At 40.0% G+C, this 24,957-nt stretch overlaps 1 protein-coding gene across 1 annotated transcript in view; it reads left to right on the top strand.

The window, feature by feature from the left end:
• Positions 1-24,957, top strand: part of NPTN (neuroplastin) — a 74,557-nt gene that overhangs the window by 20,265 nt on the left and 29,335 nt on the right. The window contains exons 3-4 of the mRNA XM_086708552.1: positions 18,301-18,648; positions 23,519-23,690. Of these exons, the coding sequence (XP_086564678.1) occupies positions 18,301-18,648; positions 23,519-23,690 (520 nt within the window). The remainder of the gene's footprint in view (positions 1-18,300; positions 18,649-23,518; positions 23,691-24,957) is intronic.

Here is a 24,957-nt window from a genome sequence, read left to right as displayed (position 1 = left end):
TTATAGCCTTCCTTTATTGACTATGGTAATTGGAATGACAGATATTTTTATTTATTAAGTGTATGGAGCCTTTAGAATACATCTGTTGTTACTCATTGTCACTGAAGGGAATTACATTGATGATGACTGAATTCTTGATACCTGAAACTGGCCCACTGAGAGGGCCTTTTTCATTTCAAATAGGGAGAACTTTATTAAATGGAAAAGAACAATATATTTATTTTTATCTTGGGGCATATTTTTTTTTTGGCTGAAATCTTGAATGTTCATGCATTTAATATCTTAGCCATGTGGATAATTCCTGGGACAATTCTGCTAGTTTTTAGTGAAAGCATTCTGGATACAATTTTGCTGTCCCTTTTCAAGAGAAGCGGCAATATTTTGCTGGTGTTTGGGAGACTAAGTAAGTAATATAACCTCATTGTGGTGGTGGAGGGGTACTACTTAATCTTGGAGGTATGAGATACTGAAGACCTGAAACAAGATGATTAGAGTACAAATAAATAATTATGAAAGGAGAGAACAGAGTTGAATTGTTGCCTGAATTTTGGGATTTCCTGAGGAATCAAGGAGGGAGCAGATTGTAGTGGATAAAATATTAGTGAATAGGATTCAGAAGATTTGGATTCTAGTAAGGGTGCTGCACTTGAATTAGAGCCTCTTTGGACCATGGTATATGTTAAGTTGTAGATTGGGGCAAGAATTAGATTTAAGTTTTCAACTTTTTAAAAATGTTTGTTTGTTTTGTGAGAGAAGGAGAGAGCCTGTGCATGAGATGAGGAGGGGCAGAGAGAGAGAGAGGGAGAGAGGGAGAGAGGAAGAGAGAGAGAATCCCAAGCAGGCTCTGCTCTGTCAGCAGGGAGCCTGACACGGGACTCAATCTCACGAATCGCAAGATCATGACCTGAGCCAAAATCAAGTGTCAGACGCTCAACTGACTGAGCCACCCAAGTGCCCCTAAGTTTTCAACTTTTAGCAGCTGAAAAAAAAAATTTTTTTTTTTTTCATTTAAAAATCAAGTAGAATCTCAAGTAGAGTTGTTTAGGGGGAGAGGGAGATTCCTAATTGTTCCCCAGAATCCTTAGGGTTGGAGGAGCAGAATTTTAAAATTGATGAAATGGGTGACCTCTTTGTAGACCTACTACTGAAGTTTTTGCACAAGGATGTATCTTACCTTTGGTTCATGATCTACTTGCTCAGTCTTATAGCTGCCTGGGAGAGGTCCTGTAGATACTTGGCAAAGTCAGTGATTAAAGTATTTATACTAATAGATTTGTTTGTGGTTGACATAAGACCAAAGGAAATGATGATCTCTTTAAGGCAGAATCTATAAAATAGCACAAAGATAGTCATCCTGTGCAAAATGTTAAAATAATTGTTAAAATAATTTTTATTGCAAGATTTGTCAGACTCTTTGTGAGAAAGACCTGCTTGTCATATGCATTGAGTTTTGAAATCCAAGAATATGCACAAGATAGGAGAGTGCAGAGCCACGCTGTTAAGTCCCTGCCTGGAAAAGGATTCAAAGTGCCGTTCGTTTTCATCCCTCCGTGGGAAGAATATCTTCAGGGTATGTGTGGTTTTAGAACCACCTTGGCAATCTGCCAATAAGAACTAGAAATCTACCACTAAGTACCAGTTTACTAGTTAGGAACACCAGCTTAAAACAATATGTCACAGTTGGGAATGCCAAAGACCTTTTAAATTCATAGGCATACGTAGAATTTTTGTATAGGTAACTTAGATAATTGGGGATAGATGTATACTGAAAAAGGCCTGAACTGGTAATATTGATGAAAAAGAAGTAGAACACACTGTGCAATAGTCATTCTGAGATAAGATGTTTTTGGTTTACATAATGCATATAGGATATTATTTAGTCTGGTTATCTATAATAAAGTATTGCTGTCAGTGAGGCAGAACAGTGTAGTGTTTTGAACTCCAGAATCATAACTGCCAGCATCTGCATCCTGCCTCTGCACATCTGTAGAATGGCAATGACAACCTCAAGGAATAGGCTGTATTTTAATGTAATGAGATTGTATAATATACACTTCACTATGCTTGACATATATAAGTGATCAGTAAAGGTTGGGTGCTGTTATAATAAATTTGTTTTCAGAGACATTCAGTTAACTGTTACTATCTTTTTAGAATTTTTAAATTATTATTATTTTTTAATTTTTTTAACGTTTATTTATTTTTGAGACAGAGAGACAGAGCATGAATGGGGGAAGGTCAAAGAGAGAGGGAGACACAGAAGCTGAAACAGGCTCCAGGCTCTGAGCTGTCAGCACAGAGCCTGACATGGGGCTTGAACTCACGGACTGTGAGATCATGACCTGAACCAAAGTCGGACACTCAACCGGCTGAGCCACCCAGGTGCCCCTAATTATTATTATTTTTAATTATTTTTAATGTTTATTTTTGAGAGACAGAGACAGAGCACGAGCAGGAGAGGGCAGAGAGAGAGGGAAACACAGAATCCGAAGCAGGCTCCAGGCTCTGAGTGGTCAGCACAGAGCCTGATGCGGGGCTCGAACCCACGGACCATGAGATCATGACCTAAGCCACCCAGATGTCCCTAGAAATTTTTTTTTTTTAAAGAATAGTTAGAAAATGTCCTGCTTTCTGCCCTTTCCTCCATAGATGACTTTCTTAAAGATTATCTTTCCAAAGAAGAAATTTCTAGGCTGTTTGTTTTTGACTCCAGGAGGTTTACAGGTAAATCTGAATTTCCTTCTCTTCTGGGATGGATGATGGGCAAACATCATTACCTAATTTGGAAAAGAATGGGAAAGCTGAATTCCAACTGTAAAGTAAAATATCAAAAGTCTATTTAAGTTCAAATTTTGGGGGTGCCTGGGTGGCTCAGTCGGTTAACCATCTGACTTCAGCTCAGGTCATGATCTCACAGTTTGTGAGTTCGAGGCCTGTGTTGGGCTCTGTGCTGACAGTTTAGAGACTGGAGCTTGCTTTGGATTATCTGTCTCCTTCTCCCTGCCCCTCCCCTGCTTGTGCTGTCTCTCAAAATAATAAATAAATGTTAAAAAAATTTTTTTAACTCAGTTTTTATTCCCTTGCTTGTTAGGATTAATGGATATGGATGCATGGCAAGAAAACAGTCGTTAGGGATCCCCCCCCCCTTTTTTTCTTTTTAATGACAGTAACTTCTAGGGGCATCTGTGGTAAATTCAAACATACCATAGTCGAGTTTTCTAGAATTTATGATTCTGTCAATACTCAGAAATATGACTGATAACTGTGAAAAACTCCACTAATTTAAGAAATATGGTTTCATTTATTGTACTACTCATTAACATACTAATTACTAGTACACTATTAAGTTTTTAATAGGTTGAAATTTGACAAAAGCGTTTTACCCTTAATCCTCTGTTAATGAGAATTGTATTTCTCACCATTCTTTTAACAGGTGTTATTGACTATAATATGTGCAGCAAGCCATTGTGGGGATACAAAATTATAGACCTGTTCTGGTTTTCAAATAATTCATAATCTGTTAAAATATACTCTCAAGCACAGTATTGCTTTATGCATCTTCATGGATTCAGAGAATACTGTATTTCAATTTATTGACCATTAATAATATGCAGATTTACAGAATATTAGCTGTTATATTAGAAAAGACTTTACAAATCATCCATTCCAATCTTATGATTATATACACAAGTGAACTGAGGTTTCAGATGAAACATCTATATTCTCAAATGGAACGATTTCTTTACATTATAACTTTTCTTAGTCACAATTTAAATTGGTATGTCTAGCATTTTATTACTGTGAAATTGGTATTCATTTCTGAAACAGTATCAGAAAGCACCTAATAATACATTTGAAAGAGTCAGTGCTAGCCTACATAATCTTGGCCTATTTTGTACCAGGGTTTCTAATTTTACTAGATAAGATAGTACTCTCAGACTACCAAGTAGGGAACTACCTTTTGCAGATATTAGAGTTCATTGATCTTTGTATACTGTCATTTGAAACCAAGGCAGTAGAGCTTGGATATATATGCATACTTTATATGGTTAGTAGGGAAATTATCTTAGCCAAGGGTGGTAGAGCTACCAAATAATATTGAATGTAGAGGAATAGGGTTGAGGACTTACCAGTTTTGATTGGGGGGCGGGGTGGGAATCCAGGAATTTGGAGGTGCTTTGTAGGACTAGATATACTTAAATTTGAGACATCGTTGTTTTAACAGTCAAAGGGGTTCTTGGAAAATTATTGCTTAGAGTTCTTGGGAAAAGTTTGTAAATCACAAATACACTGTATTTAGAATTGAAAGTTAATTGACCTGGAGTTTTAATCTATATAGCTCCATTCTGATTGCTTGATTTTACACTGTACAACCTCCAGGTTCCCCATTAGTGGGGTAACCATAATTCTCTGTTGGTGACTATTGCCCCATCACAATTATTCATAGCATCCCTTTCACTCTTAAAAGTGTCCTGGTTTAGGGGCGCCTGGGTGGCTCAGTTGGTAAAGTGTCTGACTTTGGCTCAGGTCATGATCTCATGGTTTGTGAGTTTGAACCCTGTGTCGGCGTCTGTGCTGACAGCTTGGAGCCAGGAGCCTGCTTCGGATTCTGTGTCTCCCTCTCTCTCTGTGCCCCTCCCCCACTCATGTTCATTCTCAAGAATAAATAAACATTAAAAAAAATTTTTTTTAAAGTGTCCTGGTTTAGATAATAAATTATGTGGTTGCCTTGCTCATGAGCATGATATCTGCCTTGTGTACTTTAATATGATGAAGGTGTATGAAATGTCTTATTTTGGGTAATAGGTTTTTTCCCTAAGCTGAGAGATTTCTGTTTAGTGGAGTTAGGAGGTCATTGATAAAGACAGTCTTGTGGAAGTCTGGGTGATCTCAAGGCTGACGATTTATAGACTAGAAAAGAGCCCTATGTGTTTGTGCTTGCATCAGAAACACAAGACTGGTGGATATTACTTAGCTTATCTGGGTTAAACTGAATTTTCATTGCTCAGAGATAATTTTGCATTTATGTCTGATTTTTATTTTTATTAAAAAAGTTTTTTTTAATGTTTATTTTTGAGAGAGAGAGAGAGCATGAGTAGGAGGGGAGAGAGAGAGGGAGACAGAATCTGAAGCAGGCTCTGGCTCTGAGCTGTCAGCACAGAGCCCAAACTGCCAGATCGTGACCTGAGCCACAGTTGGACACTTAACTGACTGAGCCACCCAGGTGCCCGTTATGCGTCATTTAAAAAAAATTTATCTGAAATCAGGTACTCAATCCCAAGGGCAAATAAATCTTAGTACGTGGTTATAAGTATTTTTCAGTTAGTTTATTTAATTATTTTTAATGGACTTTAGTTTTTGGAGCAGTTTAGGTTCACAGCAAAATTGAGCAAAAAGGTACAGAGAAATACCATATATCCCCTGCCCTTACCCACACCTATAGCCTTCTCCACTAATACCCCATTCCTATCAGAGTGGTGCATTTGTGGCAATTTGTGAACCCACATCGATACCACATTATCACTCAAAGTCCATAGTTTACATTAGAGTTCATTCTCAGTGTTGTCCATTCTAGGAGTTTTGAGACATGAAATGACCTGTATCCGCTATTATAGTATCATAGAAAATAGTTTCACAGTCCTGAAAGTCCTCTGTGTTCCACCTGTTCATTTTCCCCTCGTCCCTTAGCCCCTGGCAACCACTGATCTTTTTACTGTCTCCATAGTTTTGCCTTTTTTTAGAGTGACATATAGTTGGAATCATACAGTATATAACCTTTTCAGATTGGCTTTTTCACTTCGTAATATGCAGTTAAGTTTCCTCCATGTCTTTTCATGGCTTGATAGCTCATTTCTTTTTAGCACTGAATAATATTTCATTGTCTGGAGTATATTTAATTTTAAGAAAGTGTTCTTGATAGTCTCTTTATAAGTAGGCTTACTAAATTCCACAAGTAGGATCTTAATTCTTTTAACAGCAGATTGAATGTATGTTATATTCCCATTTAGTGGGGGTGAAATTGTTTATTTGCTTTAAGCATGATTTTCCCTGCTTAAAACTTTCTTCATATTATATGCCCCTTTTGGGGATGCAAGTGAAATTTCAGGAGTGAACTATAATTATGTCAGTTGTTGAGAATTTGGAGAGAAATACAGATCTCCATGAAGTGTGTAATACCAAATATTCCTTAGTCTCTGTTGTGTAATCTCACCATATAATTTTGCCACTGTCATGACTTAAGTAGTAGGAAAGTTTGCAATTTCAGTAAAATAGGTGAAGGAGTCAAATTTGTCTCATTTCATAACTCATTTTTAAAAATTCAAAATAAGACACAACATAGTTTTATTGAATATCCTCAGTTTTTTAAAGTTGAGAGACCATTGGAGCCTAGATTGGGGAAGGAAATTGCCCGTTTCATGCCATTGTTGAAGTGGAGAATCTGTCGTGGTCATTTGCCTGTGTGTTACTGTCTTTATTTTCCAAATTCATATCTGGTTAGTCTTTATAGAAATATTGAAGAGGACCAGAAGGTGAGAAAAAGAACATAAACATTGCAGCACTTCATGAAAATAGGAGCTACATTCCTGTTTTTTTCTCCCCCCTCTAGATTCATTTGGTATGTGGCATATTGATTGGTTTTGTTTTCAGTACTTTACTGTGGAGTGCATGCAGGGTGAGAGTTAGTCTAATCTTGGGCTTCAGGCTGAGATTCCATACATTTTCCTTTTTAAAAGTTGAGAAAATTTGGTTGGGATTAAGTATTAGCTTTATCCCAAGAAAAATTGTTTCTCAAGATAATCTTTGGAACCAAATGGGTGCTGTTTTTATGAAAGGTTAAGGATTCTTTATAAAGGTGAATAAATAGCATTAGGCACTGTACTCAAGGAAAGTCTAGTGTTGCTTTGGGAGCTTCTGGCATGGATCCTGTGCCTTGTATCCGAGTCATTAATAGCAACAACATGAGAAGACCCTTCTTTTACATCTTCCAAAGCAGAATAATACATTATTTACCTGATGTTATTAGAAGTGTTGTCCAGATAAAGGAAGGGAATTAATTCCTATTTTGGTATATTTTATCCTAGCAAAAGTGCATTGCATTCAGTGGTGAATCATTTGGAAAGAAGTGTAATTATGTAGAAAGTTCCATTCTCAGTTCCTTTTTCATCCTCCCTGAGTGATCTCATCTCCTCCCTTGGCTTCAACTTCCATCTAAGCTGATAATTCCCAAGTGCGTATTTCCAGCCTCCACCTCTCTCCTGAATAACAGATCCATATTTTTAACTACATCTGAACATCTCACTCACCAGCATAGCTTATCCTGTATGTGTCTCCAAAGCCAACTCTTGGTTCGTCTTCCTTTATTCCATTTACAGTATCACTCTCCACCCGGCGGTCAACAATTTCAGTTGACTCATTCCCTTAAACATTTGTCACATCCATCACCTTTTCACCATTTCTACAGCTACTCTTAATTAGTTCAGACTCATTTTTCATTTGGATTATTGAAGGAGTTTCCTAGCTCCTTTTTTTTCTGATCTATCCTTCATACTGCCACCAGATTGGTGACACTGCTTGTTCTGTGGAAAGAAGCCCAGGCCTTAGCCTGCAGGATGCTTGTCATTCTCCCTCAATTGTGAGGTCTTGAGGTACAGACTATCTTATTTTTTCTGAGCAGCATGAGTACTTAACAGGTGCTTGGCATGTAAAAGCACTCAAAGTTGAATTTTTTCAGCTGAACCTAGAACACTTCTGCCACTTCTTGACCTTGTGCTTGCAACTGTTTCCTCTTGCCTAGAGCAAACCATCTCTCCTTTCTACACAGCTGATAAGGCTAGACTTTGACATGCATACATTTTCTGTGCATGTATCAGCCCTGTCCTACAGCAAAATTAGTTATTTCTTGTATGTTCCTGTTGTCTTTTGTACATCTGTTATAGAAGTAACTGTTATCAGTTTACTGTATTTTGATTATATTTCTGTGTCATGTCTTCAAGGTTGAGCTCTCTTTAGGAACAAAGTTCATTTACATTTTTTTTAAACAAACTTTATTTTAATTACTCCTCTGTACAGTCTTTAGTAAATAGGCCCTCAAAAAATGGCAAATTGAATTAAAAGCATGCTCACAGTTTATAGATGGAGAAATTGAGCAAAGACAAGATACAAGTCATGAAGTTATGAGGAGTATATGTGCTGCCAAAGCGAGCACAAGTTGTAGTGAGTGATACAGTTTTTTAGCAACCATTTTTGCCATATTCGCTTTGTTGGTTATGAATCAGACTCAGCTTCTAGGAGAGTATTATATATGGTTTCAGAAACATCTGTGTGGCTCCTATGCCCTTATTTCCCTTCTCTTTGAAAAAGCTGATGAGTTTAGCAGTTTCAACTAAGACATTAGTTGTCAAAGTATGTTCTGTGGACAAGCAACATCAGTGTCCCCTGAGACCTTGTTAGAAATGCACATGCCCGGCCCTACTTTCGGACCTATTGACTCAGAATCTTGGTATGGGGCATAGCAGTCTGTGTTTTAACAGATAATTCTGATACATAATAAGGTTTAAGAATAGCTGCTCTAGGATTCTGCCATCTAAGAAAAGTTTTGCTTTAGACATATAATAACAAAGTTTCCAGTGTGGTTTCCACTATATGCTATTTATGCTTTGGAAATAACTCATCAGAAAAGAAGACTGGGACTATATTACCTAACATTCTGGGATGTGATTCAAAGATTAAATTTCCCTATGTGCAAAGTATTTGACTCTGGTTTCTGGGAATGGCTGTTTAAAAGAAAGCCGGTTTTCTACCTCTTTCAGATAAAATCTCTTCTAGATTATATCCAGAATATCAGCTTGCACTGCTATGTCCTTTGTCATTCTTATGGGGGATATATGATGATGAAAGAATGAGATGAATTGTATTATGTTTAACATTTACATCCTGATTGTTGGATGTTGACAGGGACAGAAAGTGAGTTTGATATTAAAAGTTACAGTGAATTTATAGGCAAGTAAATTTCACAGAAAAAGTAATTGGTGGAGGTTAGCTTTTCATTAGTAATTACCCATGGCTTTTGAGAATCACTTATTTAACTGGAATATTCAACCTTTCTAGCATATTGTTTTCATTTTGCCTTTAATAAATCCTCACTGGAGGGCCAACTGAGGCATACTTTCTTAAAATGCTCTGTAACTGTTCTCTCCACCACAGAAGAAATTGTTTTTGACCTCAAAGTTCCATTTGGGTATAGTTCTAGATTGGTCCATAGCTGTTTTTTGAGGGGGGTGGGCATAGCTATTTTTGACAATCTATTGGAATAAGAGAACTTTTATGAGCATTTACTTAAATATATAAGGGTTTCACCGTTTGAAATCAGACCTTTCAGTAATATCGCCCTTTGACATACAGCTGATTTATGTGCATTTGTCTATTTCTTTGGATGAGATAGCCTTGGTTTTTAATGGCTAGCGAAACTAGCTTTTTTCCCTTTGTGTACTAGCAGCTTGAGTACTATTTGTGGAGTAAAGTAGATTTCCTAAAGTTTCCTAAAAAGACTAGCTTGACAGCAGTTTGTGGCTATGATGTTTCTTCCTTGGATGCACCCTTAGTTTTTAAAAACCTTTTGCTATCACAGACAAATGGGACCTGATCAGTTATACTTAGCCTCTCTTTGTTCAAGATTAAAATGCCTGTTTCCTTCTTGGACTGAGGACTAAACGTTAGTCTCAAGGAGTGTCTTCAATAATGAAGCTCTTTATTTGAGGTCTGTAAAAGACTTAAGTGGCTAGGATTTTCTAATAAGTAACATATAAGCAGAGCTTTGAATCTGCTAGAGCCCCTTTTGAGGATATTCATGGTCATAGGCTAGTATCTGTGAAGAGATGCAAGAAGGGACCAGAATTTTAAATTTTATCATTAATTGCTGGCAACCCTACCTTATTTAATGTCATTTTCTACTTGAACATGTTTAAATTCTGTGGGTTTTCAATGCTTTTATTCTTTTGGAAAATTGAAAAATTAAGAAAAACCATAGGAGTAGATAATACCTGTCCCCCATGGGTGAGTCTTAGAACACCCAAGACTGGTTTAAGTCATCCTTTGTTACAGACTAAAATGCTTGCATAAAATGACCATCTATGTTATTATATTTATAGCCATATAGGTTACAAAGTAATTTTACAGACCATTGTTTATGTGAATTTTGCCATGACTTTATGAAGAAGGTAGGGATTATTATCCCCAGTTTTCAGATGAGGAGATTAAAACTGAAGAAATTGAAGAATCCAACCCAGATGTAAACCATGCCTCATTTCCCTATAAGGTGAGCAGCTCTCTCAGCTTCATAGACCTTTATCTGACCTCGTTCAGTAGCAGTACAGTTCAGACACAGATGTCCAATCTGGTGTCTGGGACACCCCTGTATTAATGGCAGAATTTTGTTTCAGTGTATTTTCTGGGATGAGAGAAACCCATGCCTTTTAACATACTTAGAACCTCTTTTTTTTGGGGGGGAGGGGGTCACTGATTTTTAGATCCAGGAATCTAGGTAGATCATGTTTTTTTTTAGCTTGTCAGTGGGAATTGACAGTAGGACTGAATGAAATTCCTTGTTGAAGATCAGTCATATCAGATGCTTATCCCTTTACTGTCCTACAATAGCATTTGGATAGAGCTTTACAGTTTACAAGGCTCTTCCATATGAACTACATGACTTTCACAACTACCCTATAAAGAAGGTGGCAGCATTTCTGTTTGAAGAAACTGCTCAGCTTTAAGAGAATTTAAGGTGTGGAGGTATGGGCTCAAAAGCTGACACTCTTACACTGAGATTAAGCTTAATCTGACATGGTCCAAAATCCCATAACTACCATTTAATCTTACATTTTGTGAATTTACAGTTTGGCCTGACCAGTGTTCAGTATCTTTCCATATATCATTACTAAACAGTTTGATTCATACTTGGTAGGTTTAGTCTTTACTTTTTTTTTTTTTTTTTTTAAGGAGAATCTTATACTGCCTCTTTTTATTGTCATTACCCTTGGACTTCCTACATTGTTCATAATATCACAGATTTAATGGTTTATAACTCTAGGAAATTTGCAAATTGCTGGAGTCTGCACTGCTGTTACGACTCTCCCTATTCTAGTTTGCTCTAAGAGTAGGAAGGGATGAAGAATTCCCTCCTTTTTCATTGCCTCCTGCAATCAGTATTTCCATTCTGGTTCTAATTTTAAAGGTTAATTTTTATTTCTTGAAGAAGTTCGTTCTAAGTTAGAACTCATTTTGAGGGGCACCTGGGTGGCTCAATTGCTTTAGTGTTGACTATTGATTTCAGCTCAGGTCATGATCTCATGGTTTGTGGGATTGGCCCAAGTCAGGGTCTGTGCACGCGCTCTCTCTCTCTCTCTCTCTCTCTCTCTCTCTTTCTCTCAATAAATAAAACATTAAAAAGAAGAAGAAGAACAACAACAACTCATTTTGGATGTAACGTTTCTCCACTGTTGTGGAGCAGTGCTGAAGGCTATTGCATGTGGCCTGTTCAGCATTATTTCTGTGGAGACCTATAATACTAGCTAACAGAATTGAGTACTTTCTGTGTGCCAAGCACTGTTGTAAACTGTGTTATTTCATTTAATCCTTGCAACAACACTGTCAGGTTGCTACTATTATTAGTCTCTTTCTACAGATTAGGGAGAAGTTTGGAGAGGTTAGGTCACTTGCCTGAGGTCATATAGTTAGTGATTGCACCTCCAGGCAATCTGGTTTTAGAGTTTGCTGCTTTTAAATTTTTTTTTTTCAACGTTTTTTATTTATTTTTTGGGACAGAGAGAGACAGAGCATGAACGGGGGAGGGGCAGAGAGAGAGAGAGGGAGACACAGAATCGGAAACAGGCTCCAGTCTCCGAGCCATCAGCCCAGAGCCTGACGCGGGGCTCGAACTCACGGACCGCGAGATCGTGACCTGGCTGAAGTCGGACGCTTAACCGACTGCGCCACCCAGGTGCCCCTAGAGTTTGCTGCTTTTAATCACCAAACTAGATAGTCTCCTTTGAACTAGATATCCCTGTTTCTTCAAAGCAGAAGGCTGGCTAAAATGCTGAGCAGATTTCTTTAGCCTTTTGGAGGTATACTTTCTGAATAAAGGGTGGGCCATGGCTTAGAAATTAGTGATGGTGACAACCCTAAACCTTTGTCATGTTTGCTTGGTAGAGATAGCTGTGAAAGCTTTGTAATTGCTGCCTTCTCTACCGACAGATCAGACTAATCCATGAGATCAGACCCAGATACTTCCTTCCTGCTGCAAAAAATGAGGTTATCCTGTTTTCATTCACTCCCAGGGCCTCAAGCCTGCCTTACCCTTTATGGTCACACACAGAATAAGTGCCTATGGATTTATGAACTGCCTTTTTTTGTTAAGGAATAGTGATAATAATTTTTAAGTTAACAGTGAGGATAGGTGAGATGTGTACAGCCTGTGTATACAGCCGTACAGCCTGTGTATACAGCCTTACAGCTGTTCACGGTCATTTAAGCAGATTTGAAATACTGTGCATATAACCACAGTTAGAGATCAGCTTGTCTTGCTCAGTTTTTCTTCTTTTTGAGGTACATATTATAGTGTGCTTGGGGTGGTGGGCGGGAGGGACAGAAATGCTCTCTTGTCCTTGGCTGTCACTTTCTCTTTATTTAAATATTTTTTAAAAGATTTGTTTATTTTTGAGACAGAGACAGAGCATGAGCAGGGAAGGGGCAGAGAGAGAGAGAGAGACAGACAGACAGACACAGGGAGACTCAGATTCTGAAGCAGGCTCCAGGCTCTGAGCTGTCAGCACAGAGCCTGATGCACGGCTCCAACCCACGGACCATGAGATCCTGACCTGAGCTTAACCCACTGAGCCACCCACAGGGAATTAGTAAACTGGGGCTTGAAGGGAACAGCTGTTTAAAAAGTAAATAAAAGGTGATAAAAGCAGGCAATGGTCACCTGAGAGAGAGGGAGGGAAGTTAGTCTCCTTACCTGTTCAGCAGTTGCCCTGGAGGTAAGTAAGAATTTTAGCTGTAAAAGTCAGTGATGGTCTCTCTTGTGTGGGGCTAGGCTAGTTTTTTTGCTTCCTTAGGGCATATATAAAAGCAGTTTTCTTGGGATTGGGCTCAACTTGCTCTTCTGTGTTCCCTTTTTCTTCTCACCCGCTGCTACATATCTACACATCCAGTTTTTCCTGCCAGAGAGCTCCTCCTTTTCTCCGGCTGCTAGCCCCAGCTGTCATCTTCGCCTCCCATCCCCCATCCCTAGTTATGCAATTTTACATTACGCTTTTCCCGGTTTTACTGTCTCTATTTTTTATACTGTGCTTGCTGCTTGCCTCCATCCCCAGCTTCTAGTCCCTCCCTTCCCCCAAACCAGTGACCACCTTTCAGCTTCCCTCTTTATCATTGTTGAACTTAATGTATTTTATTAGTACTTTCTCAAACCTGTTTGAGGTCTGAGCCCAGTTACGTATTACATTGGATAGAGATGATGGTGGGGAAGGGGTAGGAAGTTGTTTTTCTGAAATTCAGGCTTTTCCCAAAATACTGGATGGGCTTTGAGCTGGAGATCAAACAGATGCTTCTATTGGCCTCCCAACTTTAGGCAGTTGTGTGCACTTACGTTGAGAGCAGATACTTGATTGAAAGCCCTTGATAATGAAAGGCAGGGCAGTGAGTCAGGGTCTGAGCTGTCTGCCGCCTCCTCCTCCTCCTGCTGCTGCTGCTGCTGCTGCTGCTGCTGCTGCAAGCTAGTTCTCTTCTGAATTGGAGCTAATTTTGGATGGATAATGAGGTAGATGGTGGCTAATAACTTTCCTTTGCTAATTGTGATTTCACGATACTGTGTAAAGATGGTTTTTTTTGTTTGTTTTTTGTTTTTGGTTTTTTCTTTTCCTTGCTGCTAGGAGGAGAAATAGATCTGTTTTCATGATTTTTGATGCATGTTGAGCTATCAAGAATCCTGTGCTTGGGTTTGTTTAGAGGCACTACAGTTTAATGGAAAGAACCATAGTCTAAGAGCTGAAGACCTGTGTTCTGATCCCATCTCCATTCAGGATTAGCTACCCAGGCAATCTTGGGCAAGTCATGAACCTGTCCTTGTGCCTGTCCCATCTATGAACCTTGTCAAACTATGTGAATGAAATGAGATGTGATATATGTGGAAGCACTTTGTAAACTGTTAAGTTTTATAAAAATTTCAGGTGCTGCCCTTTGTTAATTTGCCCACTGACCACAATACCAGAGAAATGCATCTAATGTCTTTTAAATTTTTTTAAATGTTTATTTGTTTTTGAGAGAGAGGCAGAGTGCAATTGGGGAGGGGCAGAGAGAGAGGGAGACATAGAATCCAAAGCAGGCTCCAGGCTCTGAGATGTCAGCACAGAGCCTGATGTGGGGCTCAAACTCATGAAGTATGAGATCATGACCTGAGCCGAAGTTGGATGCTTAACCTACTGAGCCACCCAGGCGCCCACATCTAATGTCTTCCCTCCTATGAAGCCAGCCTTCTCAGGAGCAGGGTGATGAAATCATTAGAATTAGGGGGGGGTGGGGAATCTTGCCTCTGGAACCATCTTTTCTTTTATTTTCTCACCACAACCCCCACAACACACACATGCCTTCCTCCCCCCCCCCCCCCCCCCAGTTGCTTGGGAAACTCTTTGATCCTGTGTTTCACTATGTTCATTCTTTACTAGGATTATAATTTGAAGGAGTTAGTGATCATAGTGTGCTGCACATTCCAGTGGACACGTCCTTGCTTTTTGTAGTCAGAAATTATTAATTAGTTATATTTAAGCGGTGACACAAAATATGTTTAACTTTTAAATAGCTACAGAAAACTTTTTCTATTGTAGTAAGGGACATTGACTGCAGTTGTGGAAAGCGTTAGGAGGCCGTGCTTTGTCTTTGGACACACCTGGATTCCAGATCAGACTTTTGCACTATTAACTTGTGACTCTGGGCAAAGTACTTAACTTTTTTAGGCCTTAGTTTCCATCTTTAAGGGCATTCTAATAGCACCTATCTTATAGGGCTGTTGTAGGATTAAATGAGATAATATAAAGTGCTTACCACATTGTCCAACACATAACAAACACATACTTAGGAAGTGTTAACTGTTGATGTACATGTCTAATAATAATAGCTTTCAAAGAATACGTAAATAGATGTCTGTTGTTAGTGTTTTAAGGGATTTTAACTCTTGTTTTTAGATAAGTTTTTTTTTTAAATATACATCATAACATTTACTAATTCAAAGAACATTTATTTTTTACTTACTCCCATTTTCCTGTATTCAGATAGAAAATTTAACTAAATCAGATCAGCATTCTTTCCTCCTTAGGAAGTGACTCTTGCCCAGGGGTGGTGGTGTCAGGTTGAAAGACTTGGTTGATTCTGTGCAATGAAAATTGTGTTCAGGCTGTTTCTTGGCTACCTTTGAATTGTGTGGTGTTGGGATTTGAGATTACATTGGGATTGGATGGGTTCTTGGGGTTCTTTACATACTTGCAGGCATTCCCTTCACATTAGCATGGTCACTAGATTGATAAAGAGGTTTAAATGTCAGCCCGCATTTCAGAAGGGGAAAAAAAATACAAAAACCCACTAACAGATTTCTAGAGCATAATCAAGTTGATGGTCCCTGACTTACTGTGGTTCAATTTAAAGTTTTTCAATTTTATGATGGTGCAAAAATGATAATGTATTCAGTAGACACCATATTTTGAATTTTGATCTTTTCCTAGGCAGTGATCTGTACATTTCTCCGTCACAGTGCTGGGCAGTGGCAGCAAGCTGTAGCTCCCAGACAGCCATGCTACCATGAGGGTAAACAACCGATAAACTTAAAACTGTTCTGGACTCATACAGCCATTCTGTTTTTCATTCTCAGTACAACATTCAACAAATTATGTTAGATATTCGACACTTTCTTGTAAAGTAGGCAGGCTTGTGTTATATGGTTTTGCTCAACTGTATGTAGGCTAATGTAGGTGTTCTGAGCATGTTTAAGGTAGGCTAGGCTAAGCTATGCTATGATGTTCAATAGGTTAGGTGTATTAAATGCATTTTTTACTTAAAATTTCAACTTACAATGGGTTTATTAGGATGTAACACCATCACTAAGTCGAGGATGATTTGTGCATAATCAGTGTTTGAGAGGGCATAAACTCTCCCAGTTCACAGAGAATGTGAGAATAAGAGCACTCGTAATTTCCACTTAATGATCGAGAGTGTGATTAAAATAGAGTACTCCTCTTTACTGCTCCGTAGGGGTTTACTGATAATCAGTTTTCCATGGTGGTTAAACCAATAGTAAAATGAATGGAACCAGCTTCCTTTAGCTAGCCTTCTATATTAGTTGGCATCGACTTTGACAGGTTGGCAGGTGGCAGGTTTTGAGATTAAGACATTAGTCCTTTATTACCACTTTACCTGGAAGTGAGCTCAGGTTTTCATTGCTGGGGGTTGGTGTTTCCTTTCTCAAATTCCGAAACTTCCTTTGCATCTGACAATGACATCTTTTTGGCTTCTTGGAGCCTCTGGTAGATAGTTCCTTACAAGGAACTGACACAATTTGAATGGGTAGTTTAGAATAGTATTTGCAAGGTAGAACATTTAGTCTAAGGCTGTTAGTTACTGGATTCCTATCCTCCCCACATTTTGTATGTTTTATGAATTGAAAGGCTAGTTTGAATTTGGAGGTCTTGACCTCTATTGAATAAGTATACTACTTCTCTTAGGGTTCTGAGGTCCATAAGGTGGAGTTTATCTACAAAGGCAAATACTTCTATGGATATAAACAGAAAATTTTCCACTTAGCAACCTCCATTTTCAGGCAGCTCCATTATGTCCTTGGCTTCTGGACTGTAGGAAAACTGTTCCATTTAATTCATACTTTCCCTCTGAAATGTATTTAATCTGATGTGGGTAGATCCCCCCCCACTCCCTGCAGAGGGACCAGCTTGGTCCCAGGAGAAATTGCCCAGCCACTGAGAGTACCTCTTGTAGCTTCTTGCCCTGTATCCTAGAATCCTGCCTGAAATGGTAGAAATGCTGCTGGACCCTGGGTGGAGTAAAGGGGTGAGAGAGAGTATGCTTGCACTGTGATTTAATTTACTATGGACCCCACTCCAAGTTCTTCAAATAAGCTTGGGTTTTCTACTCTGTCTCTGCCATTGCCACCTTGTCTTATGGGAGTGTAACCTAAAGCAAATTCTGGACAAGTGGAAATAGGCATCAACTTTAGTTCCTGGGAAATGCCTGGCAATGATGTTGAGGCCTAGCCTTCACCATAGAATTTAATTCATCATTATACATTTCTTATTCTTTATGAGCTGGACTCTGGGGGCTAGGCTACTGAACTATGTAGACAGAGACTGTCAAGTACCATAGTTATTTTGAAGACTCACTTTTCGGGAGAGTTTTCTAGTTGTATGAACTCACAGAATTGTGGAAGGTATAGTCTCTGCATTGGCAATGAGTTGGGTTGATGCTACTGTTGGTTCCACTCCTGAGCTGACACCCATCGTAATTCTCACTCTGAAGTGTACAGACTGTCTTATTTACCTGTGCCTGAATGTCTGCATTCGGGTAGAGGCTACCTAATCACAGACCGCTGGGTTGTTTGTTTGCCACAGGCCCAGGGAAGAATAGGATGTGGGGGAAGTCTGTGCTGAACTCAGGATGGAATCCTGTATGAGAGAGAATTATGCTACCTTTTTGGTTGAAATTTGGACCCTGATTCCCAAGAGAAGGTGTCATTAGGTCAGTTAATATTTCTTGTTGAGGCCCACAAAAGACATTGCATCTCAGACAAAGTATTCCCCCATCCAAAAGAGAGATCCTGACTTGGCATATAGAACTACTGCCACTTGTGTTTATCTTTCATCACTTGCCTGAATTTGAAAAGGTAATGGTTTGTGCTCTAAGGAAAGATACTCTTCCCTGAGACCTGAGGCTTTCTCATTCCTACCAACTGGGCCCATTGCTAAAATGCTTTCCAGTGGGCTTGCTTCTGCCTGGCTAGCACCTGGGCTGCCCCAGCTTGTAATTAGCCTGCCTTTGCTTCATAAGCTTCCCAGGGTGGTTCTTCTTCTAAAAGCTTGTATGAAATGCTATTTACTGTCTCTTTATATCTTTATAGTTTAAAAATGAATCCTTTTTGTTCTTTGCAACTCATTTGCTTTTTTCTTTTCTTTAAATTACTATTAACACCTGTTGATTCTTTTTTTTCTGCTTGGCCTGTCACTGCATTCCTGCTCCCCCTCCCTCTAGCTGGGTTTGTCAAGTCGCCCATGTCAGAAACTAAGCTCACTGGGGACGCCTTTGAGCTGTACTGTGACGTGGTCGGGAGCCCCACGCCAGAGATCCAGTGGTGGTACGCAGAAGTCAACCGGGCAGAGTCTTTCAGACAGCTGTGGGACGGTGCTCGGAAGCGCCGTGTCACCGTAAACACCGCCTACGGGTCAAACGGCGTGAGTGTGCTGAGAATAACCCGGCTCACCTTGGAGGACTCTGGGACTTACGAGTGCAGGGCCAGCAACGACCCCAAGAGGAATGACTTGAGGCAAAATCCCTCCATAACATGGATTCGAGCCCAGGCCACCATAAGCGTCCTTCAGAGTGAGTCCAGCACCCTACAGTAGTAGTACTGTAGTCATTAGAGGTGGCCCAATGACCCTTCCCTTCTGCTTCCTTTCCCTCTTCCCCAGTATGATCGCTCACCCCACCCCTTGTCTTCGTTTTTTCAAACCCACGACCCTTCTGGTTGTAGTGTATAAAAACATCTGTGGCAACTTTTTTTTTCTTTGCCGTCCTTTCTACCTCCCTCATCCCCCAACCCTTCTCTGTGTCTTTCTCCTCAGGAACAAAGAATTTGGGGAAATCCGTGCCTGTCCAAAATCATCTGCATTGGGAAGAGGTGGGGAGGGAGAACTGGGGAGGCTCAGAAAACCACCTAAAACTCACAAGACCAGGCAGTTAAACCAGGGTAGTAGTGTTGAATTGTTTCTTTCCCTCCCCTTTAATTTTGTAGTAGGTTTCCTGCTATCCTTTTGCTGATTTATTCTCTGGTGCCTTTTTATTTTTGTTTCTCTCCACAGTCTAACTACTTTTTATTTCTTCTGTTCATCTGTTTGAAGCTCTCTGAATAGCTGCCTTCACCTCTATGATTTTAAGTTTGTGTCTGCCCAGCTTCTTCCCTCACTGTGACTTGGTGTCATCCTGTTCTGTGATGGGAATGTCGCCATAGGTGCGGTGTGATGGTGTGTTTTGGTTGTTGGGTGGCATGTAAGCTTGGATATTTCCATAGTTCCAGCTCTTTTTCTTTTCTAAAACAGTGGCACGTGCTTCTCTGATAACAGCCCTGCACTACAGCAGCACACTCCTTACTGGTTCTGCCCATCCAGTCTCCTGTTCTTTTAAAAGCAGTAGTCTGAGATTTCCTCCATGTGTCTTGCTGTTAGGCACCAGGTGACACAAGCTGCAAAGTATTTTTTTTTTAAACCCCATCATGCTGTTTCAGAGTCAGAGTTGCATCTGCTTCCTGTTCACAGATAGTTTGACTCTGATGACTGACTGTTGGCACAGTGCTCCTCTTCCCAGAAGCTGGCAACCCTAGAAATAGTTTGGAAGCCATTCACACTGGCCTTTTCTTGTGTTTTGAAAAAAGAAGAAACTAACGTCCAACTAAGTGATGAGGGAAAGCTAAGCGGCTGGCTTAGAATTCTTCTCTTCATCTGTTGTGTCAGCTATAAGTAAGACATTAGACACAGGGACTTTTGTGGCCACCTCTCTTTCTAGCAAGTGTCTTGCTACTTGTATAGAGGCAAGGAGAGGGAGGGAAAAGCCACCACAGAGCCAGTGCTCCTGGCCAGGAAGAGTTCTAGCCCCACATCTGACCCGATTGTAATTGAGGGAGCATACTCTACTTAATGGAATGATCCTCTGGAGTTTTCACCTTCTCTTTTAAGAACTCAGACCTGTAGCCAGTTCTGGCTTAAAGAACTGATTGATTTAGAAAGAGTAAGTAAAAATAGTAAGAACACATTCATGAGGAATTTGGTAGTAACACAGGGATTAATAGGATATGGGCCCTGAATATCTATGTACTTAATATGGAAGATAGCAAGTTAGTTGTCTGTCCTTCATAGTTCCTTAGAAGATGCTTATGGAGAGAAGAGGCCTTTGGGAAGAGGTAGGAGAGGCTGCTGCAGCTGGCACTGTTCAATCAGAGAACCTGCTTCTGGAAAGGGGAAAAGAAAACCTTGTCTATGTGAAAATGGGGAATATTAACCCAGCGATTTTCCTTTTATTTAACAATTTTTCCCTTGCACGCTTCCTTCTCCTGCCCCCCTGCTCCTTTCCTTATAAAAGCAGAATTACCCAAATGGCCACAAAGACCTGCAGAAGTTTGTAGGCATGGACTGGGCTGGGCATTTGGTATTTGTACTTCCAGGAGCTTGACTCAAGTAGACTCATAGTTAAGAGGTCATGTCTTGGGGCTAGAAGAAGATGAGTCTTTGGGGTACTTACTACCAATCCTGAGAATACATAACATTTCTCCAGTTTACTTGGAAATAAACTTCCTAACTTAGAAGTGTCTGCATGTGGTTGAACCAAACCCTGGTTCAGTCTCATCCCAGACTTCCCCATCAATCAGTTAATTCTAGTTAACTGTTTTAGAGAGCCAAGCTGCTGATGCTACTTTTAAAAAACACCCTGAATTCACTCTAATTGGATTTTATGATCTTAGCATCCCAAGGACATTTGCCTCCAGGAGGAGGTTGAAGTCTTCTAAAATGACTCCTTGACAATATTTCCCCCCAGAACTCCTTGAGTAAAGTAAGACAGGATGAGAAATATGCCCAGTTTTTAGGGTATCTCCCTGGCCATAGCATGTTCTACACATGTGTGACGGTGAGGGTAGGGGTCTCCCATCCACTGCTTCTCTGTAGGAGTCAGTGGCAGGCAAAAATTTTGGGGCTTCTCCTAAATGTTCATCTCTCTTGGACTTTCATGGGCATTGCTGGGCCACAGAAACAAAAGCTCCACCTTCATCCTGGTGCAGAATGCAGATGTGGCACCATGGCCAAGGAGCTTGGGTTAGCACTGGTTTCCATATACAGCGATCATTGGAGGGAGGTACCACACCCCACAACCTTCCTATGGTGCAGAATCATATTTAAACCTATTTAAATTATCCACTTGCTCCCAGCCGACTCTCTCCTGGATCTTTAACACTTAAGGGGAAAAGTGCTTTCCTTTGCCTTCCAAGAATTCTTGGCAGAAAGTCTACCAGGTTGCTCTCATCAACTTCTTAATCTCCCTGAGCTGCAGTGGGCATTTGCATCGTCACAGGTAAGAGTAGCATTTATTTTGGCCTCCTTGTGTTTAAACATCTAGAAGCTCTTGGCCTCATTCTCAGAGTTTGCCCTTTCTCAGTGCAGTCTGAGAAGAAGAACCAGAAGGAGAGTCCCAAATGGGACAGGAAATAAAATTGGATAATAAAAATTTAGTAAAAACCTAAAAGTGTGTTTGGGTTTTAATGTTGCCTTTATATTTTTAATTTCTGTGGAGTACTGGTTCTCTCTCTTTTTTTTTTTTGTTTTTGTTTTTGCTTGGTTTTGATTTTTCTTGGAATTGTGGTGCTTTCTGCTGATGGTGTGTGTGCGCCTTCCGTTGCAGGGTTTGCAGCCGTTCTGCTCAACTTAAAGGCCCAGGGATTTGGCTTCTGTCCAGTGTGTTTTGGAAACCATGGGACACCACTGCGCTAACGTGTTTACATGCATCTGCTTCTGTCTTAGTGGCTGCTATGCCTCCATTATCTGTACATAGAGACCCTGTTTGATGTCACCAGTAAGGATCAGAGCTGAATGGAAGATAACCATTATCCTTTTGCCAGAGTCAGAAAATAGTGAGAGGCAATTTAATTGAAGAAACTTGAGGATTTGCTTTATTTGCCACAGTGTTCTTTGATACGAGTCTACAGTCAGAAATGTTGCATTGATTAGGAGGTCCTTGGGCATTATGTTTTTCAAGTGTCCCATGACTGCTCCATACTATCCTCCTCCCTGCACAGTGAACAAGGTTTAGTTCCAGTGAAGGGAGAGAGTTCTGTCCTCAAGAGTTAAGAGTCAGCACTATACTGCGTAAAATGGTGTTAGGTTGCTGCTACAGAGTTGCCAGGGGCAGGGAAATGGGAAGCTAGTCAAGAATTTCTGAGAAAAAGTGGAAAAGGATAAAAGAGGAAGAAATACCTCTAATGGTGGATGGGAAAAGTTTAGACTTTACCTGAAAATGTTTAAGTGTGGGAAAAGATTAGAGATAAGTAACAACAACAAAAAGACGGCAAACAAACATCTTGACTTTCATATAGTGGTGGAATTCAAAGGGCTTTAAGGATGAACTTCCAGGAATGACAGAGTGTGCCTTACAGAATTTCTGCTCAATGTGTTCTAATATTTGGGTCAAATAGGTTATTTTTGTAGATTCTAAACTAATGACCCCAGGTTATCTAAGCCCAGGATAGAACCAGAAGATGAAGTATGTAACTTGCTGTAGGGTGGAAAGTGTGTGGGGGGATTTGGGGCCGGGAAAGGGAGGCAGAGGTAGAGAATTCAGTCAAATGTGTGTTCTAGGCCCAGCTTTGCCACTAATAATAATTATGGCCTTGCACAAGCCATTTTCTGTCGCTAGCTCTTCAAGAGTGGGGTTTAGTGAACTCTAAGGGCCTCTCAGCTCTAAAATGTTTACAGCCCATGATACCAACACATACTGCATTCTAGTTATATTATCTCCACAGTGGAATGTGTTTTAAACGGGAATTCTGAAAAGGTTTTGTTTTGGGAATAAATATGGGCTGGAGAGAAGAACTGTGATGATTCCTTAAGAATTTTCCCGTGGCATATTTTGGAAAATACAATAGACTTCTGGCAGGAAATTTGCTTTTAAGGATCTACACTTTTTCTGCATAATTAATGGCCATGGCTGATTTGCCATAGGTTTATCAGAATTAAATGTGGGAAAAGCCATACATGTATTATCTAATTACAGAAATTACTGTTCCAAGGCCTAGTGACTCCATAGGGAGTTTATTAGTTATATAAATGATACTGCCTTTGTCTTCAGAACTGCAAGGTGGAGCCTGGTTTTCTAATTGAAGCTGAATTGGTTGGTGGTTCTTATATCATAAAACCGTGGTGTTAAAAGTGTAAGTGGATTGTTGCCAGTATAAGTACCCATAATACTCCCATTCTTTTCACGTCTAGGCCAACTGGTCTTCAGGCTGTTGTCTGCGCTAGTGGTCATTTGCTTATAATCATTGTTTTTCCTTTCTTGACTTCCTCCAAACTGGTAAAGTGAAATTCCTCATGTGGTCCTGTCTGCCCTCCCTCTTCTTCTAGTCTCCCCATCCTACCCCATCCAATTCTCAGGCCAGGGCTACAGAGAACAGAAGGCTGTGGCTCCCTATCACTGTGCACTCTTATTACAGAGCCACGGATTGTCACCAGTGAAGAGGTCATTCTTCGAGACAGCCCTGTTCTTCCCGTCACTCTGCAGTGTAACCTCACTTCCAGCTCTCACACCCTTACATACAGCTACTGGACAAAGAATGGGGTAGAGCTGACTGCCACTCGCAAGAATGCCAGCAACATGGAATACAGGTGAGAGGGACTAACATCTCCTAGGAAGATGGGAGGGAGCAGTGAACTTACTATGGACATTCATAATCCATAATTATGTTACGTAGGAGACACATAAGATATATATGGTCCTTCTCTGGAGAGTCTAATCCAGTGTGTTGGGTGAGGCCCAGGAACCTATTAAAGATTTCCGACGGAGTCCAATGAATAGCTAGGCTTGAGAGCTCTAGGTGTTCCTCTCATTATGATAATAGAGAAACGGAGGGCATAAGGTGTGATTTGCTCAGGGTAACCATGCTAGTCAGTAGGAAAGTCAGAACTTGAATGCAGGTCCCTTGACTTAATTCAGTGCTTTGAGGAATCAGATTGAAATCTGCTTTAGGACTCTTAGAGCAAGAACACCGTAAATGATCTTTCGCCATTGGGTAGAATTCCTAGTGAGTTACCTTTTAGGAGTGATTAATATGACCATAATCAGATCAAGACCGGTGGATATAGGGCTCTTTAGTGATCTGGAATAAGTTTAGTAGCCTGTAAACATCCTTTGATGAAAGGGGGGATATTTGCTGGCTGAAGTTAACCTGGCACCCAAACATTTGGTGCTTTTTTGTAATATCTAGAACACATGGCACCTCACCTTTCAGAATAGTTTTTGTTTAAAACCTAATCCCGAAAAGGATCGGCTAATCCTGTTTGGCAGGATTATGCAGTGAGAAGAAAGAGTGCACTGGAGTGAGATCAGGAAGACTTGTGTACCCAGTAGTAGCAAGGACATTCTGCAGTATTTTGCAAAATTGAGATCTTTTCATACCCCTTATTTATTGACCCACGTTAATTTCTGGATCTTCCTCCTTTTCTCAAGTGAGGAAGCTAAAACTCCAAGAGTAATGACTGTTTTCCAGGCCAAATACTGTATCTAGTAAATTACAGAAGCAAGGGTTGGTTCCAGGTCTTCTGACTTTCTAGAATCTAGGTCATTTTTTTTCCCCCTGCCATTTTAGTGGCAAGCTAATCTGTCTCGACTGTAGTTTCTTCTCATATTAAATTGGAAATATAGCCTCAGCTGTATTCTCATAGTTTGGAAAACGTTAATCAAATAGAAGTGTTTGGTGGAATGAAAGGCATATATATATTCCTGGTCTGTTTCTTAGTTTTACAAGTTTGTATTTTTTAACAACTCTTTCAAGGTACCAGACATGGGTCTTGTATTATGTTACCCATATAGATTTGAACTGTAACTATAAATTTGAGCCTGACTTTATAAAATGCTGCTCCTCCTGCTCCTCCT

This window comes from Puma concolor, chromosome B3 (genome assembly GCF_028749965.1).
Source record: "Puma concolor isolate L17-30 chromosome B3, mPumCon1.1.hap2, whole genome shotgun sequence".
NCBI lineage: Eukaryota > Metazoa > Chordata > Mammalia > Carnivora > Felidae > Puma > Puma concolor.
The sequence above is the reverse complement of the archived record's forward strand: the minus strand, read 5'-3'. Positions and strand labels throughout refer to the sequence as shown.